Genomic DNA, 19,770 nt, shown 5'->3' on the forward strand with positions numbered 1-19,770 from the left:
TGTGATTTTTCAATCAGCCATTTTATTAGAATGTGCTATTTTAATAAAAGTTACTGAAGAACAACTGTATTTGTTACATTAATATTTACAATATTTAAATGATGCAGAATATTTTAACTCTTTGAGCTGTGGGTTTTGATTTTTTATAACCTTTTGTCCCTTCAATTGTTACAATTTTTTATTTTTCGTAATTATTTGTCCCTTCAATTTGTTAAATTTAGAGTATTTGCTGAATAAAAAAAGTAAATGAAGAACAAAATGTATTTGTTACATTTAGAGTATTTTTGCAATTCCTTTCAGTTTAAGAGACAATTACCACAACAACTTAAGCCCCTTCATTTGCTTCCCAAACCTAGAGCAACAAGGCCCTTCTTTACCACCGCCGTCAAAGAAGAAGCTATTACCATTGTCATGGGTGGTCATCTCCACCCAAAACCCGACTCTTCACCCGTCTTTATTTTCAAACTCATGTTGTCTTCTTAGTGTCGTTATCTTCTTTACTGCGTTTAGGTCGTGCCGTCCACGATTTCACTATTGATTTATGCTTTATATACACTATTGTTCCGTTAATTTACTATATATATATATATATATATGTTTTCAATCGAATCACTTGTGATAAAAGCCAATAGAGCTTAATTTCTTGAAAAAAATTGTATTTTTCCCAACTTTTTTCAATATTTGAATCGATCATTCGATCCAAATCAATATCTGTAACTTCTTTTTTTTTAGAGCAATATCGATAACTTCTTGTTGGTTATGTTTGAGGTTGACCATATACTTTATTAGATTTCTATATCTACTGAATTCATAGACTAATCCTTGGAGAGTTTTTTTTTTTTTTTTTTTTTTTTTTTTTTTTTTTATTTTTTACAAAATCCTTGGAGAGAATGTTGAATATCAAAACTTATTTTCTTTGATAGATAAATATTCATTACAAGGTGAACTCTATATGTATAGATGAGTCCATGATCGGCCCATTGCCGGTTACCATTAGGCAATGATTGGTTGGTGTGTCGATTACTATTTTTTGGTGGTGGTCGGAGTTTGAACCTCGGACCTTGCATATATTTTGCATTGTCCCTACCAACTGAGCTAAGCTTACAATGACATGTGTCAGTTACTATTAATGCAAGGTTGATTGTTTTAATATTCCATTTAGGTGTAGTGTTTTTTATTTTCTTTTTATTTTCAACCTTGATGTCGTGTTCATTGTGTTTAGGTTGAGAGATTAGTTTTGATCTGCTCAAGATTAAATCAGTGACTTTGACATCATCAATGTAACAAATCTAAAGGCTCGGATATTCCAGACAATTGAATATAGTTTTATATTTGTACGTTTATGTATTTCACAATTTAATGATATCGATATCATCATCGACAATGTGAGCGTGTGTTATATCAATGTACTTTACCAATTTGAATAAACAAATATTGTTTATTAGATTTTTTTTAATAAAGTTGCTATATTAGCCCCTAACAAGGAATTGCTTAATGAACAGAGTAGAGGTGTTCATGGTGATCAGTTATAAGGACAAAAATATCATTAAATCCAAAAATTTAAATACTCTCGCAGATTTGGATTATCATTAAAAAAATTGATCCAGTCTACTTTTATGCGGTTTAATTTGAATCGATTTTTCGATATCCAATTTACAATTTTGTGAAAAAATCTATTAAAATTACTACTATAAAGTCACGATAAAATCAAGTTGAAATATTATCTCTAATGCCTATACAGAGGATGAGTAGCTCACTTGGTTTAGTTGATTAAAGAAATTAAGGACTTAAATGTCTAGCCTAGTAAGATAGGAAATACTAACGTAAAAATTAACGTACTAATTTTACGAGCTTCAGGTTATCCATCGCAGACTTCTATTGGTTAAAGAGATGAATCTTCAAGATGTTATTTGCTATTTGAACTCTCTCCACTTTATATTCTCAAGGGGCAAATTTCTTGATGCCACGAATATGTTAGTCTAATTTAAGACATCAATGATCTTCTCAACTTTGATCGGACCATATCAATTGTTCACACTCTTTGTGTATGCAATAGTTGTGCTGACTCTTAGCAAAGTTTAGAGCTTCTTCATCCTCAGATCTCATGATCTGCTTCTCCACCGCCAAACAGACCTTCTAGCATCTGATTATGCGGGAACATCCTTCCGTAGAATGTAATTTTCCTTTTTGGGTTCCAATAATAAATTGACCACGAGAAAAATATCATTTAAGCCCCCCTAACAAAGTCGTACTATATACGGTCACATAGAAAACCTATAAATAGCGTGCTAGGGTTTTTAGCTTTTCCTATTTATATTTCATGTTTTCTTAACGTCCGAGGGTTCTATCTAAACAACAGAGACTGCTCCATGGATGTTATCGTCCAAATACTCTCTTTGCTCCCTGTTAAATCTCTCCTGAGGTTCAGGTGCGTTGACAAATCTTTCGATACTCTCATCTCTCCGCTGAGACATACACTCAACTGTTGCTGCCTCGGGTTTTTGTTAAGGAGCGGTTCTATCAGCCATCACTTGTGCATTTAATGGGCTGCATTTGCTTTTGTCATTATTCCGAAAAAAAACCCATTTTGTTATATGGCAAATGAAGAATTTTGGTGTTCAAGAGTCTTGGATTCAATTATTTAAAATTAGCTATCATAATTTATATTCAGAAACAAGGTGTAAAGGTTTTAATTTGTTGCCACTGTATATATCTTTCTGAGAATGGTGATACATCGACGAGATATTTATCTATAACTGCAGAGACAATAGAGTAGAGGAAATTGGATCTAATGATAATAAATTATGGTCGAAGGCTAAGGATTACTTTGAAAGTTTGGTTTCAATTCATTGAAAATGAGTTTCTCATCCACATATATATTATTACTTGTTTGAATTTATGTTACATGTATGTTCCTAAAATCCTTATCAGTTTATAATAATATATATTGTTCAAAATATTGTGTGATGGCTTATCCGCTTAATTAAGGTACTTAGTTACATAATAGAGTTGCACTTAATATACCAAAAGGTGAAGAGACCCTACTAAAAATAAAGGCAGTCAAAAGCACAACTGAACTCATTATTTTAGTTTGTTTGTTGCTGAATTAATCTCTTCTGCGTTTCATTATATTAATTAATACGAAGTGACTTTATGCAATTGAGTTACAGAATTTTGTGTGTAACCGTGGTGCCGTTTCATATGAAAATTGATGGGTTTTGTGGGGATTGACGTTTGTTTGTTGTGAGAACCTTGGATAAGTTGTGTTTTTGTTTGACTTGACACTAACCACAAATAGGACTTGTTTGGTTGTTTCCATTCAAACAAATGCAGTGATTAGGAAATTAGGACACTAATTTTGATTGTTTTTACTTTATTTTACCATAGTAATGGTGTTTTTAAACATCGTGTTCTTGGATAAATTTAATTAAAATTAGTTATCGGAGTTTCTCTTCATGCTACGAACATTGGGTCTTTCTAAGGATGGTAATATCCTAATATTGGCAAATGTTGATGACCTAAAGGCATTTATCTATAACTGCAGATACAATATAGTGGAAAGTATGGTTTTGGCTTATTAAAAGTGAGTTTCTCTTCCACATATTATTTGGAAATTATGTAGTGTATGAATGATTGATTTTTTATTATCTGTTATCTATAATATTTTACAATGCCATCTCCACACTTCTTTTTGTTACTGCATCTCACAATGAGCCTAGCCAACACAATTATCAAATGTTATGTAATAAAAACATTGTACATAAAAGTGTTTATTTGATAGCTATGTTTCATCGATTTAATACAATTTAGTACTTGGATTACTAAATTTTCTTCAATCAAATCGTAAACTATTTTTTTTACCGATATCCAACCATAAATTATATGAATATGTCAAGTAGTTTTAAATTATATAAAATCCGTCAATTTAATCGTTAAGGTGTATAGAAAATCTCTCAATTTAATATCAAACATCTTAATACACTTACTAAATTGATTGATTTCTTATACTTTTGGAGCTATTTAGTATTTTTGTATAGTTTAATAACTAAATTGGAGAGATAGTAATATTTTTGAGATTATATTGATAATTTATATTTGAAAATCTAATAAATTTGTGCGGTTTATATATGCATTTCTAAAGTGATGAAGGGTTTTGTATAACAAGGGATATAACTCTTAAGAGTAATAATATTTGTAAACTATTTTCTGACAATCATCTTTTCTCTCTTTTTATTGGTCAAAAACAATAAAGAGAGAAAAAGAAAAAATAGTGTGAATACAACGTGAGTATGAGATATGATTGTCAAACGTTATCACAAAATGACTCTGCAAATATCATTTCTCAACTTCTAAGTAATTGTGTCTGAGTTGTGCTAACAACACCCTACTTTCAACAATCACTCTAACGCTCATTCTTTTATTTGATGAAACGTATATGATATCTAAACGTTAAAAATTGATTCTTCATTAAATGATGACAGCCAAGTTTCATCCAATAAAAAAAATGTTAAAATAAATATTAAAAAAGAGCCTTACTACATTTGTTTGTGTCCTTCAATTTAATGATACAAAATCATTTTAAAGAGTGATTGTAAGAAATCAAATGACAAATTTGACATAGCCCAGCCTATTCAAATTAGTGAATTAAATTAATAAACATCACAGTTCACCAAACTATATATATATATATATATTTTTTTTTTTTTTTATAAAAATTAAACATGTTGGCATTTGTTGGTGAATCAACATTTAGCTTATTTCTCTTTGATAGGAGTGGTGTGGCATCATAGGCTGATAGGTACTTAGAAGAACTATTCTTATTAGTCATGTTATATAGTGTTGTAGCTTTGGATCACTTATAATATGATTCACTTCAATGTGATATGAAATAAGACCACCATTTTAGATCAGACTTGAACAAATTAAGTTAATGTTATAGAGATTGATATTGAATTTTAAAATTCCAAGAACTGATGTAAAATTAATGAGCATAGAAAGATATTGGCTTCTCGCATTGTGAACCAAAGTATTTTGCAATATTTGTTTTTTTTTGCAATTCTCACATTTTTTTTTTCCTTAAGAGTTAATTAATTAATCTAGCAATGAGGTGATTGATCAAATACAGACTCTTACATATTTCTTCTGTTCTGAACTAAACATCTAGAGATCCAAATGACCCGATAGCATGAAAATAGATGATCCAGCTGATTTTAAATAAACTCTAATAATATCTTAAAATTTGATTTGAGTCAAACTCAACTCTAATGAAACCAAATGATAATATGCAACTGTCCCATTTATAAACAATTTGTCATATACATTTCATTGAGTTGCCACGGTGAGGATATGATAGAAACTCACATCTCAATCTCATGTTATCAATTGAATAAACTGCCAGACATGCATCATTGACCAAACAAACCTGTTTTGTGACCAACTAACTATTAGAGATAACCTAAATTCTCACAAAAATGAAATGACTAGGGGTACAATGGTAAATTCAGCACAACAAGTGATGACCAATACTGCACTCAATGCTTAAAAACAAGCATTAAAGCACCGGTGAAAAATGAATAAAAGACACACATGACACATCTCAATTTAAGAGGGTCACAATTGAAAAATGAGGCTTGGAATTTCAACAAACTATACACTCAGCTTCCTTCTTTTTACCAAGACTGTATTCGTAGCATTACCATTGATAGTGACGTTGATGATAAACTCATTTGGAGTGGCTCCCCCAATGGTATATAATCGGCCAATCAAGGTTATAAATGGTTGGATCAAAATTTAAATCAACAAGTGGTGCCCAATACTACCTGGAGTTAGATTTGGTGGCTACAAATTACTGAAAATCTGCGGCATTTTTGTTGGTTAGTGATGCATGATAGTCTTCCTACCAATTCATTCAGAGTCTCACGTCACCTCACCTCCAATACTTTTTGTCATAGATGTGGTGCTGCTGTCGAGAATGATTTGCATACTCTACGGGATTGCCCTAAAGCAATGTCGATTTGGAAGGATGTTTATCCTACCTGTCCTAACAATTTTTACATGCAGGATTGTCAGCTTTGGTTTAAACATCATGCTACAATAGAGGCGGGTACCAAGTTCATAGTAACTTGTTTTGAAATTTGGAGAAATAGAAATGAACATATTTTCCAAAATGTGCAGAAAGATACTTGAAATTCTGTCAACAACATAATCTCCTATCATGCCTCTATGGTTTACGCTCTTGGTACCACTAGTAGGCATCCTGAAGGCTATATTAAGATCAATGTAGACAACTCTTCTTTTTGAAATCCCGGTGATGCAGGTTTTGGAGGTCTCTTGAGAAACGATATGAGAATTTGGATTCAAGGATTTTCTGGTTCTTGTGGTAGAGCGTCTAATTTACTAGCTGAACTTTCAGCTATTTGGAAAGATTTGGAAAGGACTTCAACTCGCATGGGACCTTGGGTATCGATTTATCATCATGGAATCTGACTCTCGGACAGCTTTGGATCTTATTGCAGATACTGATCAGAATGAGTTTCATCCTCACACAAACTTACTTTCTCTCATTAGGAAGCTCTCTTCTCTTCATTGGTCGGTCTCCTTTAATCATACTTTGAGAGAAGGCAATGAATGTGCTGACTGGTTGGCCAAGTTTGGTGCTAAAATTGTTGATTCCTTGAAGATATGAATGTCTCCTCCACCTCAGCTAAATATCTCTCTGCTTGCGGATGCCTTTGGGATATTTAGACAGCGTTTAGCTTAGTTTTTTTATTTATTTATTTTCCTCTTGATAAAAAAAAAAGATATTTTTATCAAATATCTTTATACGTATAGAGATTAATCTTTTAAATTGAATTTGATAGAATCATAATAAATTATAAAATTTAGGAGTGTGTTTGATACAAAAAACATCAAGTATTAGATAGAGCAACACAACACAGAACATCGCAACAAAGAGCGGAACAACACATCACAAGTTTTTATGATGTTGAATAATTTTTTGTCAGTTTTTGCCCAATCCATTGCATCTAGTTTGTCATGTCCCTGAAGTTATAAATCAAACACCCTAAATTTAACAGAGATGCATTTTATGATTGAATTTGAATTCACCGTTATTCATGCTACCAAAAAAAGTTTATATTTAGTATCATGATGGTATGTCAATATCACGGCCAATCAACTGTAATTTCCTAAAAGTTAAACTTTATACCTTCTACAAAATTAAGGTGGATTATCGTGAATACCCACATGTGTTAACAAACATTGGTAGAGAGAATTTCTTTTGAAGAAAACGATTTAAAAAGTGTGAAATATATTTCCTACAAAGTCAAAATAATAAATTTTGCTAAAAAAACAGTCAAAATAATTATAAAAAAAATAAAAAAAAATGTGATTTTCTGCTTGCATGTCAAACACTTAGCCATAAACCCATAAATAGAGTTTTGCTGAGTTGTAAATTAGTACATTTGGGGCTATAAAGTGCATAATTTTAGTGTGGTAACTTTCGGAGAAATAAAAAAAAAATGGCTTCTTCTGATGACAGAGATACAGTAGTGAAGAGTCTTAGACATTTGGGGAGAAAACTATCCAAAAATCTAGCTTCTTCTGTTGATATTCTTCTTGAATTACTTGATGTAATGTATCTTTTATCCTTTCTTCCTTTTTTTAATGTATCTATTGATTAATTTGATATATCTATTGATTTTTGTGTCCTAAATTACATTGTAATTGAACTTCTGGTTTTTGTTATGTTTTTTCTGTATATCTTTGCTGAATTGAGTGTCATTGATTCAATTGTATCTTCTGATCAGGAGGAGTTTAGGGTTTGTGCTATGGTTTTTTAGTAAATTGAATTTCAATGTTGTTGATTAGATGCAAACCTTATGTTTGAGTGAGGTGGAAATGTTATGTGGCACCAACAGCTCTGATCAAAGGTGTTTCCGGTGTCCGACACGACACTCTCACATGTGATTACGTTCAAATAATTCATTTTCTCAAATTATTACCAGTGTCTGTGGTGTTAGCTTGGGACCTCAATTTCGGTGGGCTAGTTTGGTTTCTTCAAAAAAGAAAAAATTATCGGTGTCAATGTCGTGTCCGGTGTACGTGTCTTTGTTGGTGCTTCATAGCTCATGTGTGTCAATTTTTCTTTCATGGGGATTAGTATTTAGTTTACCTTTTACAGTTGTTTACTGCAATGTTTGACATTTGATGTTTGAAATCAGGCACAACAATGTAATTAGGAGTTTTCGCTGACTTTTTGTCTTTCATTTGATGATTTTCACTTTAAGAAAATGGAGCTGTTATTGTTAAACTTGGATCAAAATCCACCTGAGCCAATTCAAGAATCACTTGTACTTCCAATGAAGACACTGATTTCTGATGAGCTTTTGAAACACACAGACGAAGATGTTAAGATTTCAGTCACAGCTTGCCTCACTGAGATTGCAAGAATCACAGCACCAAATGATCCTTATGATGATGAAAATATGAAGGTGGCCGTTTTAATTTGATGTAATTGTCATTTTTCAATTAAATATTCAAGTATAGTACTATATAAGTATATATTATAGATGATGAGTATAAAATTTTGTAACCATAATGTTATTGTTCAAATCATACATAATTAACATCTCTTTTCACTGCGAACAGGAATTTTTTAAGCTTACAGTAGCAGCTTTTGAAAATTTGTCCCATGTATCTGGCCGCAGATATGAAAAAGCACTTACCATACTTGAAAAAATTTCAAAGATCAAAATATTCTTGATCATGCTGGACCTTGAGTGCGATGACCTGGTTATTGAGATGTTTCAACAGTTCTTGAGAATCATAAGGTTAGTGCCCTTACATAATGACAGTCACAAATACTGGACAAAAGACATCGACCATCATTCTCAAAATATTTTTTATTTACTTCCGGTTTATGTAGCACAGACACGACACTGGCATTGGCACATCAACACCTGTAATAATTATAGAAAATTGAATGATAGAATGTAAACACATGTGTCGGTGTTGCATCAGTGTCAGACAGCGGACACCTCTTCAATCTAAAGTGTTGTGCTACATAGTTCTGGCTCCAAACTTGCTTAGATGAAACTTGATACCTTCATTTGTTTTTTCATTCTCTTTATTACTTATTTAATAAACAACTCTACCTATGCTGTGCTTTGTTGCAAATGTTTATATGGCCGGTTCTAAGCCTGTAGAAAAGAGAAAGGCTATTATGTAATCGATAATCGAAGGAAAAATTTGTCGAAACATTAAGGCATGGATCATCTACGTGATAATGGTTCTGGTAAGTCATTGCTCATAAGAAACACGTCATGGAAAAAGGCTATGACATCGTTTGATCCATGCAGCCAACCTCACCTAGTGTGAAAAGGCTCTGATTTCTGCAATGTCTTTGTTAGATGAAATACAATTTATGAGCCTTCACCTGATAGCTTAAGCCTTAAGCTACTGTTAGATAAATACCCATGAATGATTTTTCATCAAACAAGTCTTTATTTTCTTTCATGTTTTGATGAGTTTTTTACATCAGCTCTTGTACAAATTACCCCTTGCTTATATCACTAAAAAGATGATTGGTTTTTATTTCCTTTTCAACTTTTAAGTTTTCATTCACTTCTGGTATTGTTTGCTCAATTTATAGGTCAAACCATCCAAGTAGTGTAATTGAATCAATGGAGATAGTAATGACCGGGATACTCGACGAAAGTGAAGACATTTCCTCGGATCTACTTAGGCCTTTATTAGATAGTGTAAGAAAGGAGAACCAGGTAACATGCTTTGCATTATTAATTTTGTTATTTCATCTCCTTTTGTTTTACTTTGTCAATCTTATTTGATTTGATTTTCCCCAGACGATTTCACCTATTTCTTGGACTTTGGGGGAGAAAGTAATCACCAATTGTGCTGTCAAACTTAAACCTTATCTCATGAAAGCAGTTGAATCATCAGGCAGAGCTCTCAATGAGTATGCGGAAACAATAACTTCCATTTGCCACAATAAATCTGAATCCCCAGAACGTAATCATTCGATGGCGGTACTTAACCTTAACTGCTGTTGTTGTTATTCTTTCATTATCAGAACAACTGAGAATTTGAAATTAATTTAAGGATTGATTGTGTTGCAATGCTTCAGGTTCAGGATGTTGAGAACAATCTTGATATACCTAAAGATGCTCCTGAAGAACCCTGTGACGTAAATTATCTTTGTCCTTTCTCATTAAGCTTTTGGATTATTAAATTTTTCAGTCATAATTATGATGCTGGCTTCATCAAACCATTGGTCATTATTTTTGTAATACATTTATCTTTATTATTCTTAAAATCAGGTGACTACAGGGGTTGAAATGGATAATACTTGTGTGAGAGATGTCCAAATTACGGATGAGACAAAGTCGGATATAAGAAGTACCAATGCAGCTACAGTCGACGATGAAGTTACAAAAAGTTCTGATTCAAAAAGGAAACTACATTCTTGTCCAACTACAAACTCCGAAAGACGGAATGCAAAAACTAGTTCTGAAACTGGCAATTTAGAGTCAGATCAGGAACTGAACTCCAAAACTCAGCTGGATACTGTGCCAAGGAAGAGGGCACGTAAGCCTAACTCCTTAATGAATCCCGAGGAAGGCTATAATCACTCTTTTGTTCATAAGCAGTCAAGTACTAGAAAATCATCTCAATCCAACAAAAAGGCTCATGATGACAGCTATGCTCTTTCACCATCTGATAACCCTTCTTCCAGAAAGGATAAGACGCAGTCAAAGCCTGAAACTGTCGGTGAAGCTCCAGTTTCTGATCTTAAAAATGTGAAGATTGCAAAATCGGCTAAATCCAAAAAAACTTGTGATATGAGTGGTAATGGTCCATCTATTGAAAGTCTTGATTCTACCAAGAGTATTAGACCATCAAATCCTGAAGGTATGACCAAAACTCCTGAAGCTCTAGTTTCTGATCTTAAAAATGGGAAGATTGCAAAACCTGCTAAATCCAAAAAAGACTGTGATAAAAGTAGTGATGTTCCGTGCATTGAAAGTCCTGATTCTACCAAGGGTATTAGAACGTCAAATCCTGAAGGTATGAGCAAAACACCAGAAGCTTTAGTTTCGGAATCTAAACAAGGAGAGAATAGAAAAGATGTTCCCTTTACAAAGGATATCATTCATGAAGGAAGCTCTACCAAACAACGCCGGAGAAGGAAAATTAGTAGCATTGGGGATCAAAATGATCACCCTAATTCTGCGTCAATATTGAAGGATGATAATTTGAATCCTTCACATAAGAAGACTTCTGTTGAATCCCATGGTGTTCGGAAGAAAAATAAATCTAAAGTACGGAAGGATTCTGAAGAGAAACATTTGAAGGATGATAATTTGAATCCTTCACATAAGAAGACTTCTGTTGAATCTCATGGTGTTGGGAAGAAAAATAAATCTAAAGTAAGGAAGGATTCTGAAGAGAAACATGAGGCACCCGTTGGAAAAATCAAATTATGTATAAAGTTTGATGGAAAAGTTGTCGTGCCTCCTCAATCAATAGTTGCTAAGGTGGAATCTGAGGTTCTTTGTGAAGATGAGAAGAAACACAAGTCGAGTACAAATACTAAGGTAGAAAATAGAGCAGAGGGAGGATCCTCAGCTCAAATAGAAGTCGACAAAAGGAAAAGAAAAACTTCTACTTCTGATAAAGGTGTCAACAAATCATCTGCTAAGAAGGTATAACAAGTTTGAATCAGAATTTGATGTGTAATTGTTTGTTTATTGAACTTTCCATCATCATTATTCTTCGTTATAATTAAGACTCTTTAGAAAAAATCTTTACTTTTTTTTAGGCACAAGAATCTGAAGACCTTGGTAACTCATTGGTTGGTAAAAGGATCAAGGTCTGGTGGCCATTAGACAAGACGTAAGAATCTTAATATCACTATTTTTAACGATATGTTTCTATGTATGTATTTTTCTGCTACCAGTTTCAAAGCAAGACTACTTTGGTCGTAGCTACACTAGGACAATGCTTGAATTTATTTTCAGTATTTGTCTGTGTGTGTATAAGTTGCCTGCTTTGTTTTATGCAGTAACTTTTGTGTTTTGTGTGTGTAATTATTTTCTGCAGATATTATGAAGGTGCTGTCAGTGCTTATGATCATGTCAACGGAAAGCACAAGGTGTTGTATGACGATGGCGTTGAGGAACAGATAAATCTCAAGAAACATCGCTGGGAACTAGCTGATGTTAATGTTTCACCAGATAAGGTGAGTACAAAACTTATCATTTTTATTAAATTATTGCTTTACACACAAATTTATATATCACACATACTGATACTTCCAGGGGCATCTAATATGAAAGTATATAACCTTGCACTATCATGTATCTCATTATGTGCAGGGCAGAAAAAAACGTAGAAAAAGCCAAGTTGAAGTCTCTTAAAGGTGAAAAGATCCCTATCCAGGTGAGTTTGCATTTGAGACAAGACATTTGGGTTTAACAAACTTTAAAGCACCGGCATAACGGACAGTAATAATCTGAGAAAATGTACGTGATCAATGTAACCACATATGTCAGTGCACACAACGGACACACCTTCAATATGAAGTGTCGGTGCTGCATAGTTAGTAAATTTTTAATTTAGATCCTTATTGAAAACTTTTGATGGATCGGTAAGGGTACAGTGATAGGACACCTGGGCCGAGTCCAATAGTAGAAGTGGCTCTCAGAAAGCCCATAATATGCCAGGTTTATTTTTCATTTTCTGCTGTAAGAGAATCTTGTTCAATTTCCATCCAATAAACATACTGTTCCACTCACTGAAGCACGGATACGGACATGGACCCCGGACACGACACAGACACTGACACGCCGATGCCGCTAATAATTTGAGAAAATTACATAATTCACTATAATTACAAGTGTCGGTGTCTTGTTGGTGTCGGACACGAAACGTGTCGAACACCGGGACACACCTAATCCAAGGAGTGTCCGTGTTTCATATCCACTCCATTATTATATAATTTGTGGGTTCTATATACAACTTCTGCAAGCATTTTCAAATTTTAATCTGTGAATATTTATGTTGTTGCAGATCTGATTTGGTTGATGATTTCATGGATGATCCACCTATATCACCAAAAGAATGAAGAGTGATTCACACACCAAAAAGTAGATAGGTCTATAGGAAATGTATCAAACTTTATGGTACTTTCTGTTAGAATGGAGAAATATATACATAATGTGCATATATATTGGAACATGTGAATGTTAACGTAGGATCCTGTTTGAAGACTTATTAGAGAAATTTTGATGCAGTCAGAGATTGTCTATTTAATGATGAAATGAAAATCAACTTCTATAATTCTATCCTCCCAATCATAAAAGCACAATTTTTAAATTTATAGTTCATACATAAATTTTATATAATTTTAGTCTTAATGTTAAAATCTTTTTACAAAAATTGGTGATTGCAGTCCATTTAAAAACAAAATATAACTCATCTTGTTAAGTGTAACTCATATTGCAGAAGACCATTATTTCCTAAATTTCACTAAGTGTGTGTAAATTTTGTCACTGGGCTCTTTAAAACAAAAACAAAAAAGTATATAACTTAAATTGAATAAACTTGAGAGGTTACAACTTTATAAAAACTAAAATCATATTTAACTCGATAAAAAATCATGTTTAATTGATTACACTTGTAACTTTTTTTTATAATATCCTATATATAAAACATAAGAAATAAAAATATGAAAATTATTTTGTCAAAAAATAAAAATATGAAAATTATATCTCAATCCCTAACTTATGTTGGACAGACAGTACTGTTCTGAAACAACACTTAAAAAAACGAAGGATGTACTATTTATTTTATATAAGTATATTAATGTGTTGCAAATATGATATTTTTTTTATCATTTAACCTTTAATATTTTAAAAATGGGATTTGTTAGAAGACACTCATTAATTTTTATTAAAGGTATTTTAGCAACTCACATTTTAAGCCGTGTTTGCCTATTTTTTAGTTAACTTGCTAAAAGACACGTTCTTAAAAACTACTAGGTGTCTTCCCTTCAAAAAAAAAAAAAAAACTACTAGGTGTCTTTTAGCAAATGTATATAGGATTTGTCAGAAGACACCTGCTAGTTTTTACGAAGGAGTCTTTTAGCAACCTACACTTCAAGATGTAATTACTCACTTTTTAGTTATAACTTGCTAAAAGACACCTTCCTAAAAACTAGTGAGTGTCTTCTAGTAAACCCCTTTAAAAATATATTCAATATAATTTAAATAATATTTTTTCTCTTTAAAAAAAACATAATGTAAAACAAAATAATACATCATATTTTTTGTATGTTTGAAGTTTGGTCGAAAGTAAACAAATATTATACATAAAAAAGATTGAATAAAATATTCCTTAAAAAAAAAAGGTATGAGTAAAATGTTTTTTTTAGAATTGTTGACGTAATGTCTCTAAATTTTTCATTTATTCTAGAAACAAAGTGTCCTCGCTGCTGACCGCCGCCGCCTCTCCACTACTTGGTTCAGATTTCAGAGCAAAGGGAATCGGCGGCATGTTAGTTCCTGATACTGGTGAGGATGAAGCTCCTGAAAATGATACGCCTGATCCTACACCTGATCATACACCTGATAATCCTGCTGATATTGTGTCGGGTTCACCGTCTGGGATGGACCCGTCTGCGACGTTGACCCCCCTGCAGCATCAACTCTAGCAAGTCTCGTTCCCCCACCTCTCCCTCGACCGGCCATAGGAGGGTGTAATGCTTGTTTCTCCCTCCGTGCACTAGTAGTAGGGGCAGACCTCCCTGCCCTAAGTCTGTCACTCCTATCCTGAGGCGGCTCAGGCGGTCTCTGAGACGTATTCCTCCGAGGCATATCTGCACAACATTTAACAAAACACAAATTCAATAATACATTTTCACACGCACATTGTGTCATTTCCAACAATTCAACAACAACACTAAAATTCCAACAATGTCATTTCAATCCATAAACTACCACATTGCAGTCAAATATATTATAATCAAAATTAACAAACCATATGCTAACTAATTTGATAATTCACAATTCAAAAAAACAAAATAATTAACATAGAGACATTTTACCAAATACATAGTGTGCAATTTTCAAACAACTAGGTAATCTAACGATTTGTAAACCCTAAACTACCGCATTGTACTCTAAACAACTTCTAAACAACAATTCCTAAGTTAATTCATTACTAACAATCATCAAAACTAACATGCAAGTAAAATTTATAAAAACCTAAAAATGTTATATTTCTTCAAAAAAACTAAAATTTCTACAAGTTAATGCAATTAAGTAGGGTAATCATCACTTACTTGATATTGTGGGAGAAATTGGCTTTGAATGGCGCAAGAATGGTGAAAATCGCACTTGGAGGGGAAAATTGTGTTTGAATAAGTTGGAAAAATGAGGAACTTTGTCTCTGTTTTGCTGATAAATGACTTAAGTAACTGTTGTGTGAGGTAACTCACACTGTGCTACTTAAGTGACGCACAAAATACAACGTGCGCAAGTTAAGACACGCAGCATGACTTAACTTGCGCACGGGTAATTTAGACAACACTATGTTGGGTGAAGAGCATAATTCAAATGCTCATTGGCTCAACTCCTATCTCAGCCTAACCCAATCTATGACATAAAGTTTCACACAACCTCGTTACCACAAAAACCTTAAACCTTACAAAAAAAAAAACATGGAAAACTACTCTGTTTCTTCTCTCTCCCAACATTTCCCTCCAAACCATAAACCCAACAAAATCTTCAATTTCAAACCTTCTTCATCATTCAAAACAACCCATCAAAGAAAAAAACCCAAATTCACAATCCCCAACAAGAACAACAACAAAAACAACAACGTTAAAAAACCATTTTCAGAAGAAGATGCATTCCCATGTTCCTTACCACTTCACAACAAAAACCCAATTTCCATTTACAAAGACATCAAAAACTTCGCACGTCAAAACAAACTCAATGAAGCTCTCGCCATTTTGGATTACGTTGACCAAAATGGTATTCCAGTCAACGCCACAACTTTCTCTTCACTCATTGCTGCTTGTATCCGGACAAATTCACTTTCAATAGGAAAACAAATTCATACCCATATCCGAATCAACGGCCTCGAGAAAAATACGTTTTTGCTTACAAAATTAGTTCAAATGTATACTTCTTGTGGTTCATTAGAAGATGCATTGAAGCTGTTTGATGAATTGCCGGACGAGAGTAGTGTGTATCCGTGGAATGCTTTGTTGAGAGGGACTGTGGTTTTTGGTGGTAGGAAAAAGCAGTATATTGATGTGGTTAAGACTTATTCGAAAATGAGGGAATTAGGGGTTGAGTTGAATGTTTATAGTTTTTCGAGTGTTATTAAGAGTTTTGCGGCCGCACCCGCGTTTTATCAAGGGTTGAAGACTCATGCACTTTTGATTAAGAATGGTTTGGTTGATAGTGATATTCTTAGAACTTGTTTGATTGATTTGTATTTTAAGTGTGGGAAGGTTAAGCTTGCACGTCGTGTGTTTGAGGAGATTCCGGAGAGGGAGAGGGATGTTGTTGTTTGGGGAACTATGTTGTCTGGTTTTTCGCATAATAGGTTGCAGAGGGAAGTGTTGGAGTATGTGAAGTGGATGGTGGAGGAAGGGATATATCCGAATTCGGTTATAATGACGATTGTTCTTCCTGTCATTGGTGAAGTTTGTAAAAGGAGGTTAGGTCAGGAGGTTCATGCTTTTGTATTGAAAACGAAATCATATGCGGAGAAAGTGCCAGTTCAATCTGCTTTGATTGATATGTATTGCAAGTGCGGGGATTTAAGTTCGGCGAGGGCTGTTTTTTATAGCTCGCCGGAGAGAAATGTAGTTTGTTGGACAGCTCTTATGTCAGGCTATGCTTCGGTTGGCAGACTAGAGCAGGCGCTGAGGGCCGTAATTTGGATGCAGCAAGAAGGGTTTAGGCCTGATGTTGTGACAGTTGCAACTGTTCTTCCAATCTGTGCTCAGTTGAGGGCTTTGGAACAAGGGAAACAGATTCATGCTTATGCATTAAAACATTGGTTTCTGCCTAACGTGTCTCTGTCTTCTTCGTTGGTGGTAATGTATTCAAAATGCGGCGTGGTTGAATATTCTACAAGGTTGTTCGGCGATATGGAGCAAAGGAACGTGATTTCATGGACAGCCATGATCGATTCGTACATAGAAAATGGACATCTGTATGAAGCACTTGGTGTGATAAGGTCAATGCAGTTGTCAAAACATCGACCGGACTCAGTTGCCATGTCAAGGATGTTGAGTGTTTGTGGTGAGCTAAAGCTTTTAAAACACGGGAAGGAGATTCATGGTCAGATCTTGAAAAGGGATTTTACATCAGTCCATTTTGTTTCTGCAGAACTTATCAATATGTATGGGGCATTGGGGGATGTTGACAAGGCAAATTTGGTGTTTAGTGCAGTACCTGTGAAAGGTTCAATGACATGGACTGCTCTTATAAGGGCCTACGAATATAATGAACTTTATCAGGGTGCAATTGACCTGTTTGATCAGATGAGATCAGATAGATTTTCTCCAAACCCTTTCACATTTGAAGTCATTTTATCTGTATGCGAAAGAGCTGGATTTGTCAATGATGCAAGTAAAATCTTCAACCTAATGCCTAAATATAAAATTGAAGCATCTAAGGAACATTTTGCTATAATGGTCCGACTTCTTACTCGATATGGTCAACTAGAGAAAGCTCAGAGATTTGCACAAATGAGTTCTTTTTTGTAGTAAAGACAAGACCGGCATTTTCCTTTTGAATGGTTTATAGATTGTCAAACGTTCCTGAACTCGCATGTAACTTTTGGTTTACAAAATTTTAGTAATTTATTTGTAATTTGTAATCATTCTTTTGGTAAAATAATCCATAAATCAGATTTTCCATGAGTGGTTGCTGAATTTCATGTGCGTCGAACATCTCAGCTCAAATACCGTTGGAAAAATATGCAGAAATACTTGTTAGTTTGTGTATATTTGGGGCAAGTTCTTGCTCTATATGTTATTAACTGAGTGTGTGCATTTTTTCTTTCTTAAGTTGCTTATGATTCCATAATATTTTTATTAGGCTTTCAATGCTAGACTTATTATATACTCTACTTAACAATAACTGTTTTCATTTCTTTGCTGGTTAATTTTATTTTCCGGATCTGCTTGATAGTCCATTATCATATACTTGTCATGATGACTATGAAGAATATATAATGGTGGGAAGTAATCACATAGCATTGCAGAAATATAACATATATCGAGTCCTATTGTCTGCTAGATGCAACTCATATACTGAAAAACACCTTGATTTAATATCTTGCTGACTATGCAGCACCGACACTTCAGATTGACTGTGTGTTCAATGTCCAACATCGACATATGTCGTTACATTCGAAAATTCCATTTTCTCAAATTATTACGGGGCCAATATGTCAATATTGTGTGTCTGGTGTCCGTGTTTGTGCGTCATAGCTTGCCGATCATTTACCTTCCTACCTGTTGGTACTGTTTTTGAAAATAGCAGTATACAACTCTGTCAACAACATTACAAGCCATCCTGATGAACATCTTCAACCTAATTCTTAAATATTAATAATGCATTCTTTCACGGTGACTTAAATGAAGAGGTCTACATGGTTCTTCCCCCTGTATTACTCACAGTGACTCATCTAAAATCTTGAGATACCACAAAACAATAGCATTCCCAAGATACTTTTACTGCTCGAACGACAGCTTCAGGTTACAATCATATCAGTTTATGGTGAAGATGTGTTGGCTGACAACATGGATGTGATCACATGTCAAGATACTTGAATGACAACCCTGAGAGTAGTTCAATCTGTAGTTCATGCTTGTCATGGTGTACTCCACACAGCCTATCCTGTCACCGACAACCCTGTGAGTAATTCTCTGTTTTCTATTTGTAAATTTTATCGGTTTGAACAATCTATTTGGACCCAAATACAAGTAGGGTTGTTGTGGTTATGATTCATATTGGAGTGATTTAGAATATTGCAAGAACACCAAGGTTTGATTAGTTAAGTTACTTTATTGATCAATGCACTACAATGTTGCTCAACATAAATTCATGACTTAAATGCTAGGCTAGAATAAACTCTTAATCGAATACACACACTAATAATTGTAAAAAAAAAAAAAAAAAAAAATCACATATGCTTACAAAAAGGCTTACTAATTTAGCATTTTGTTTTAGGCTTTACTAATCCTATAGGTGGCCTTTTAAGAGCATTTTTCTAAGAACATTATTTCCAAAAATTATTCTCAGGCATAAAATATTTTGACAAAAATAAAAGTGTCCCTTTCCTGCAATTTTACTCCAGAGGAAGTGGATGAGTGGATTTTTTTTCCATAAGAGTTAGAATAAATTTATAATATCTACTCTTACAAACAATTTCTTAGAACAAGGTCCCATAAGTATTTCCTGCAAAAAGGATTTAGTTACTGGCATATACAATGTAAAAGATACTTATAGAATTATCCAATTATATATCACTATTCAGATATTTAAGAAAAAATATAATACAGCACAATGGTGTCTGTGTGCAGTGTTTTTTCTATTTTGATCAATACATTTTTGGGTTGTTGCTTATGATTGTTAGAGCCTGAAGTACAACATAATTGGGATATCTTGATCTATTGTGATGTAGGCTCCCCAATTGATACAATATGATGTGTTTGCCGAATCG

The 19,770-nt window shown here is 33.7% G+C and overlaps 2 protein-coding genes across 3 annotated transcripts; both read left to right on the forward strand.

Moving 5' to 3' along the window:
- The first annotated feature begins 7,438 nt into the window (after positions 1 to 7,438).
- Positions 7,439 to 13,359, forward strand: LOC25491183 (uncharacterized). 2 transcript variants are annotated; one of them, XM_039833490.1, is made up of 12 exons: positions 7,439 to 7,631; positions 8,289 to 8,492; positions 8,650 to 8,831; positions 9,653 to 9,779; positions 9,864 to 10,046; positions 10,145 to 10,204; positions 10,338 to 11,264; positions 11,373 to 11,723; positions 11,840 to 11,913; positions 12,121 to 12,259; positions 12,396 to 12,459; positions 13,090 to 13,359. In XM_039833490.1, the coding sequence occupies exons 1-11, from the start codon at positions 7,521 to 7,523 to the stop codon at positions 12,435 to 12,437; spliced, it is 2,400 nt and encodes a 799-aa protein (XP_039689424.1). In that variant the 5' UTR covers positions 7,439 to 7,520; the 3' UTR covers positions 12,438 to 12,459; positions 13,090 to 13,359. The 2 variants fall into 2 exon arrangements, with proteins under 2 accessions (XP_039689424.1, XP_013454514.3); XM_013599060.3 differs by having other exon boundaries at positions 7,440 to 7,631; positions 10,338 to 11,723.
- Positions 13,360 to 15,663: 2,304 nt separating this feature from the next.
- LOC11420489 (pentatricopeptide repeat-containing protein At1g71460, chloroplastic) lies at positions 15,664 to 17,974 on the forward strand. Its single transcript, XM_003604187.4, has one exon. It carries the CDS (start codon positions 15,740 to 15,742, stop codon positions 17,804 to 17,806), a length of 2,067 nt encoding a protein of 688 aa, XP_003604235.1. The 5' UTR covers positions 15,664 to 15,739; the 3' UTR covers positions 17,807 to 17,974.
- The last annotated feature ends 1,796 nt before the right edge of the window (positions 17,975 to 19,770 follow it).

The sequence above is a fragment of the Medicago truncatula genome, chromosome 4, assembly GCF_003473485.1.
Source record: "Medicago truncatula cultivar Jemalong A17 chromosome 4, MtrunA17r5.0-ANR, whole genome shotgun sequence".
In the NCBI taxonomy this organism is placed as follows: Eukaryota; Viridiplantae; Streptophyta; class Magnoliopsida; order Fabales; family Fabaceae; genus Medicago; species Medicago truncatula.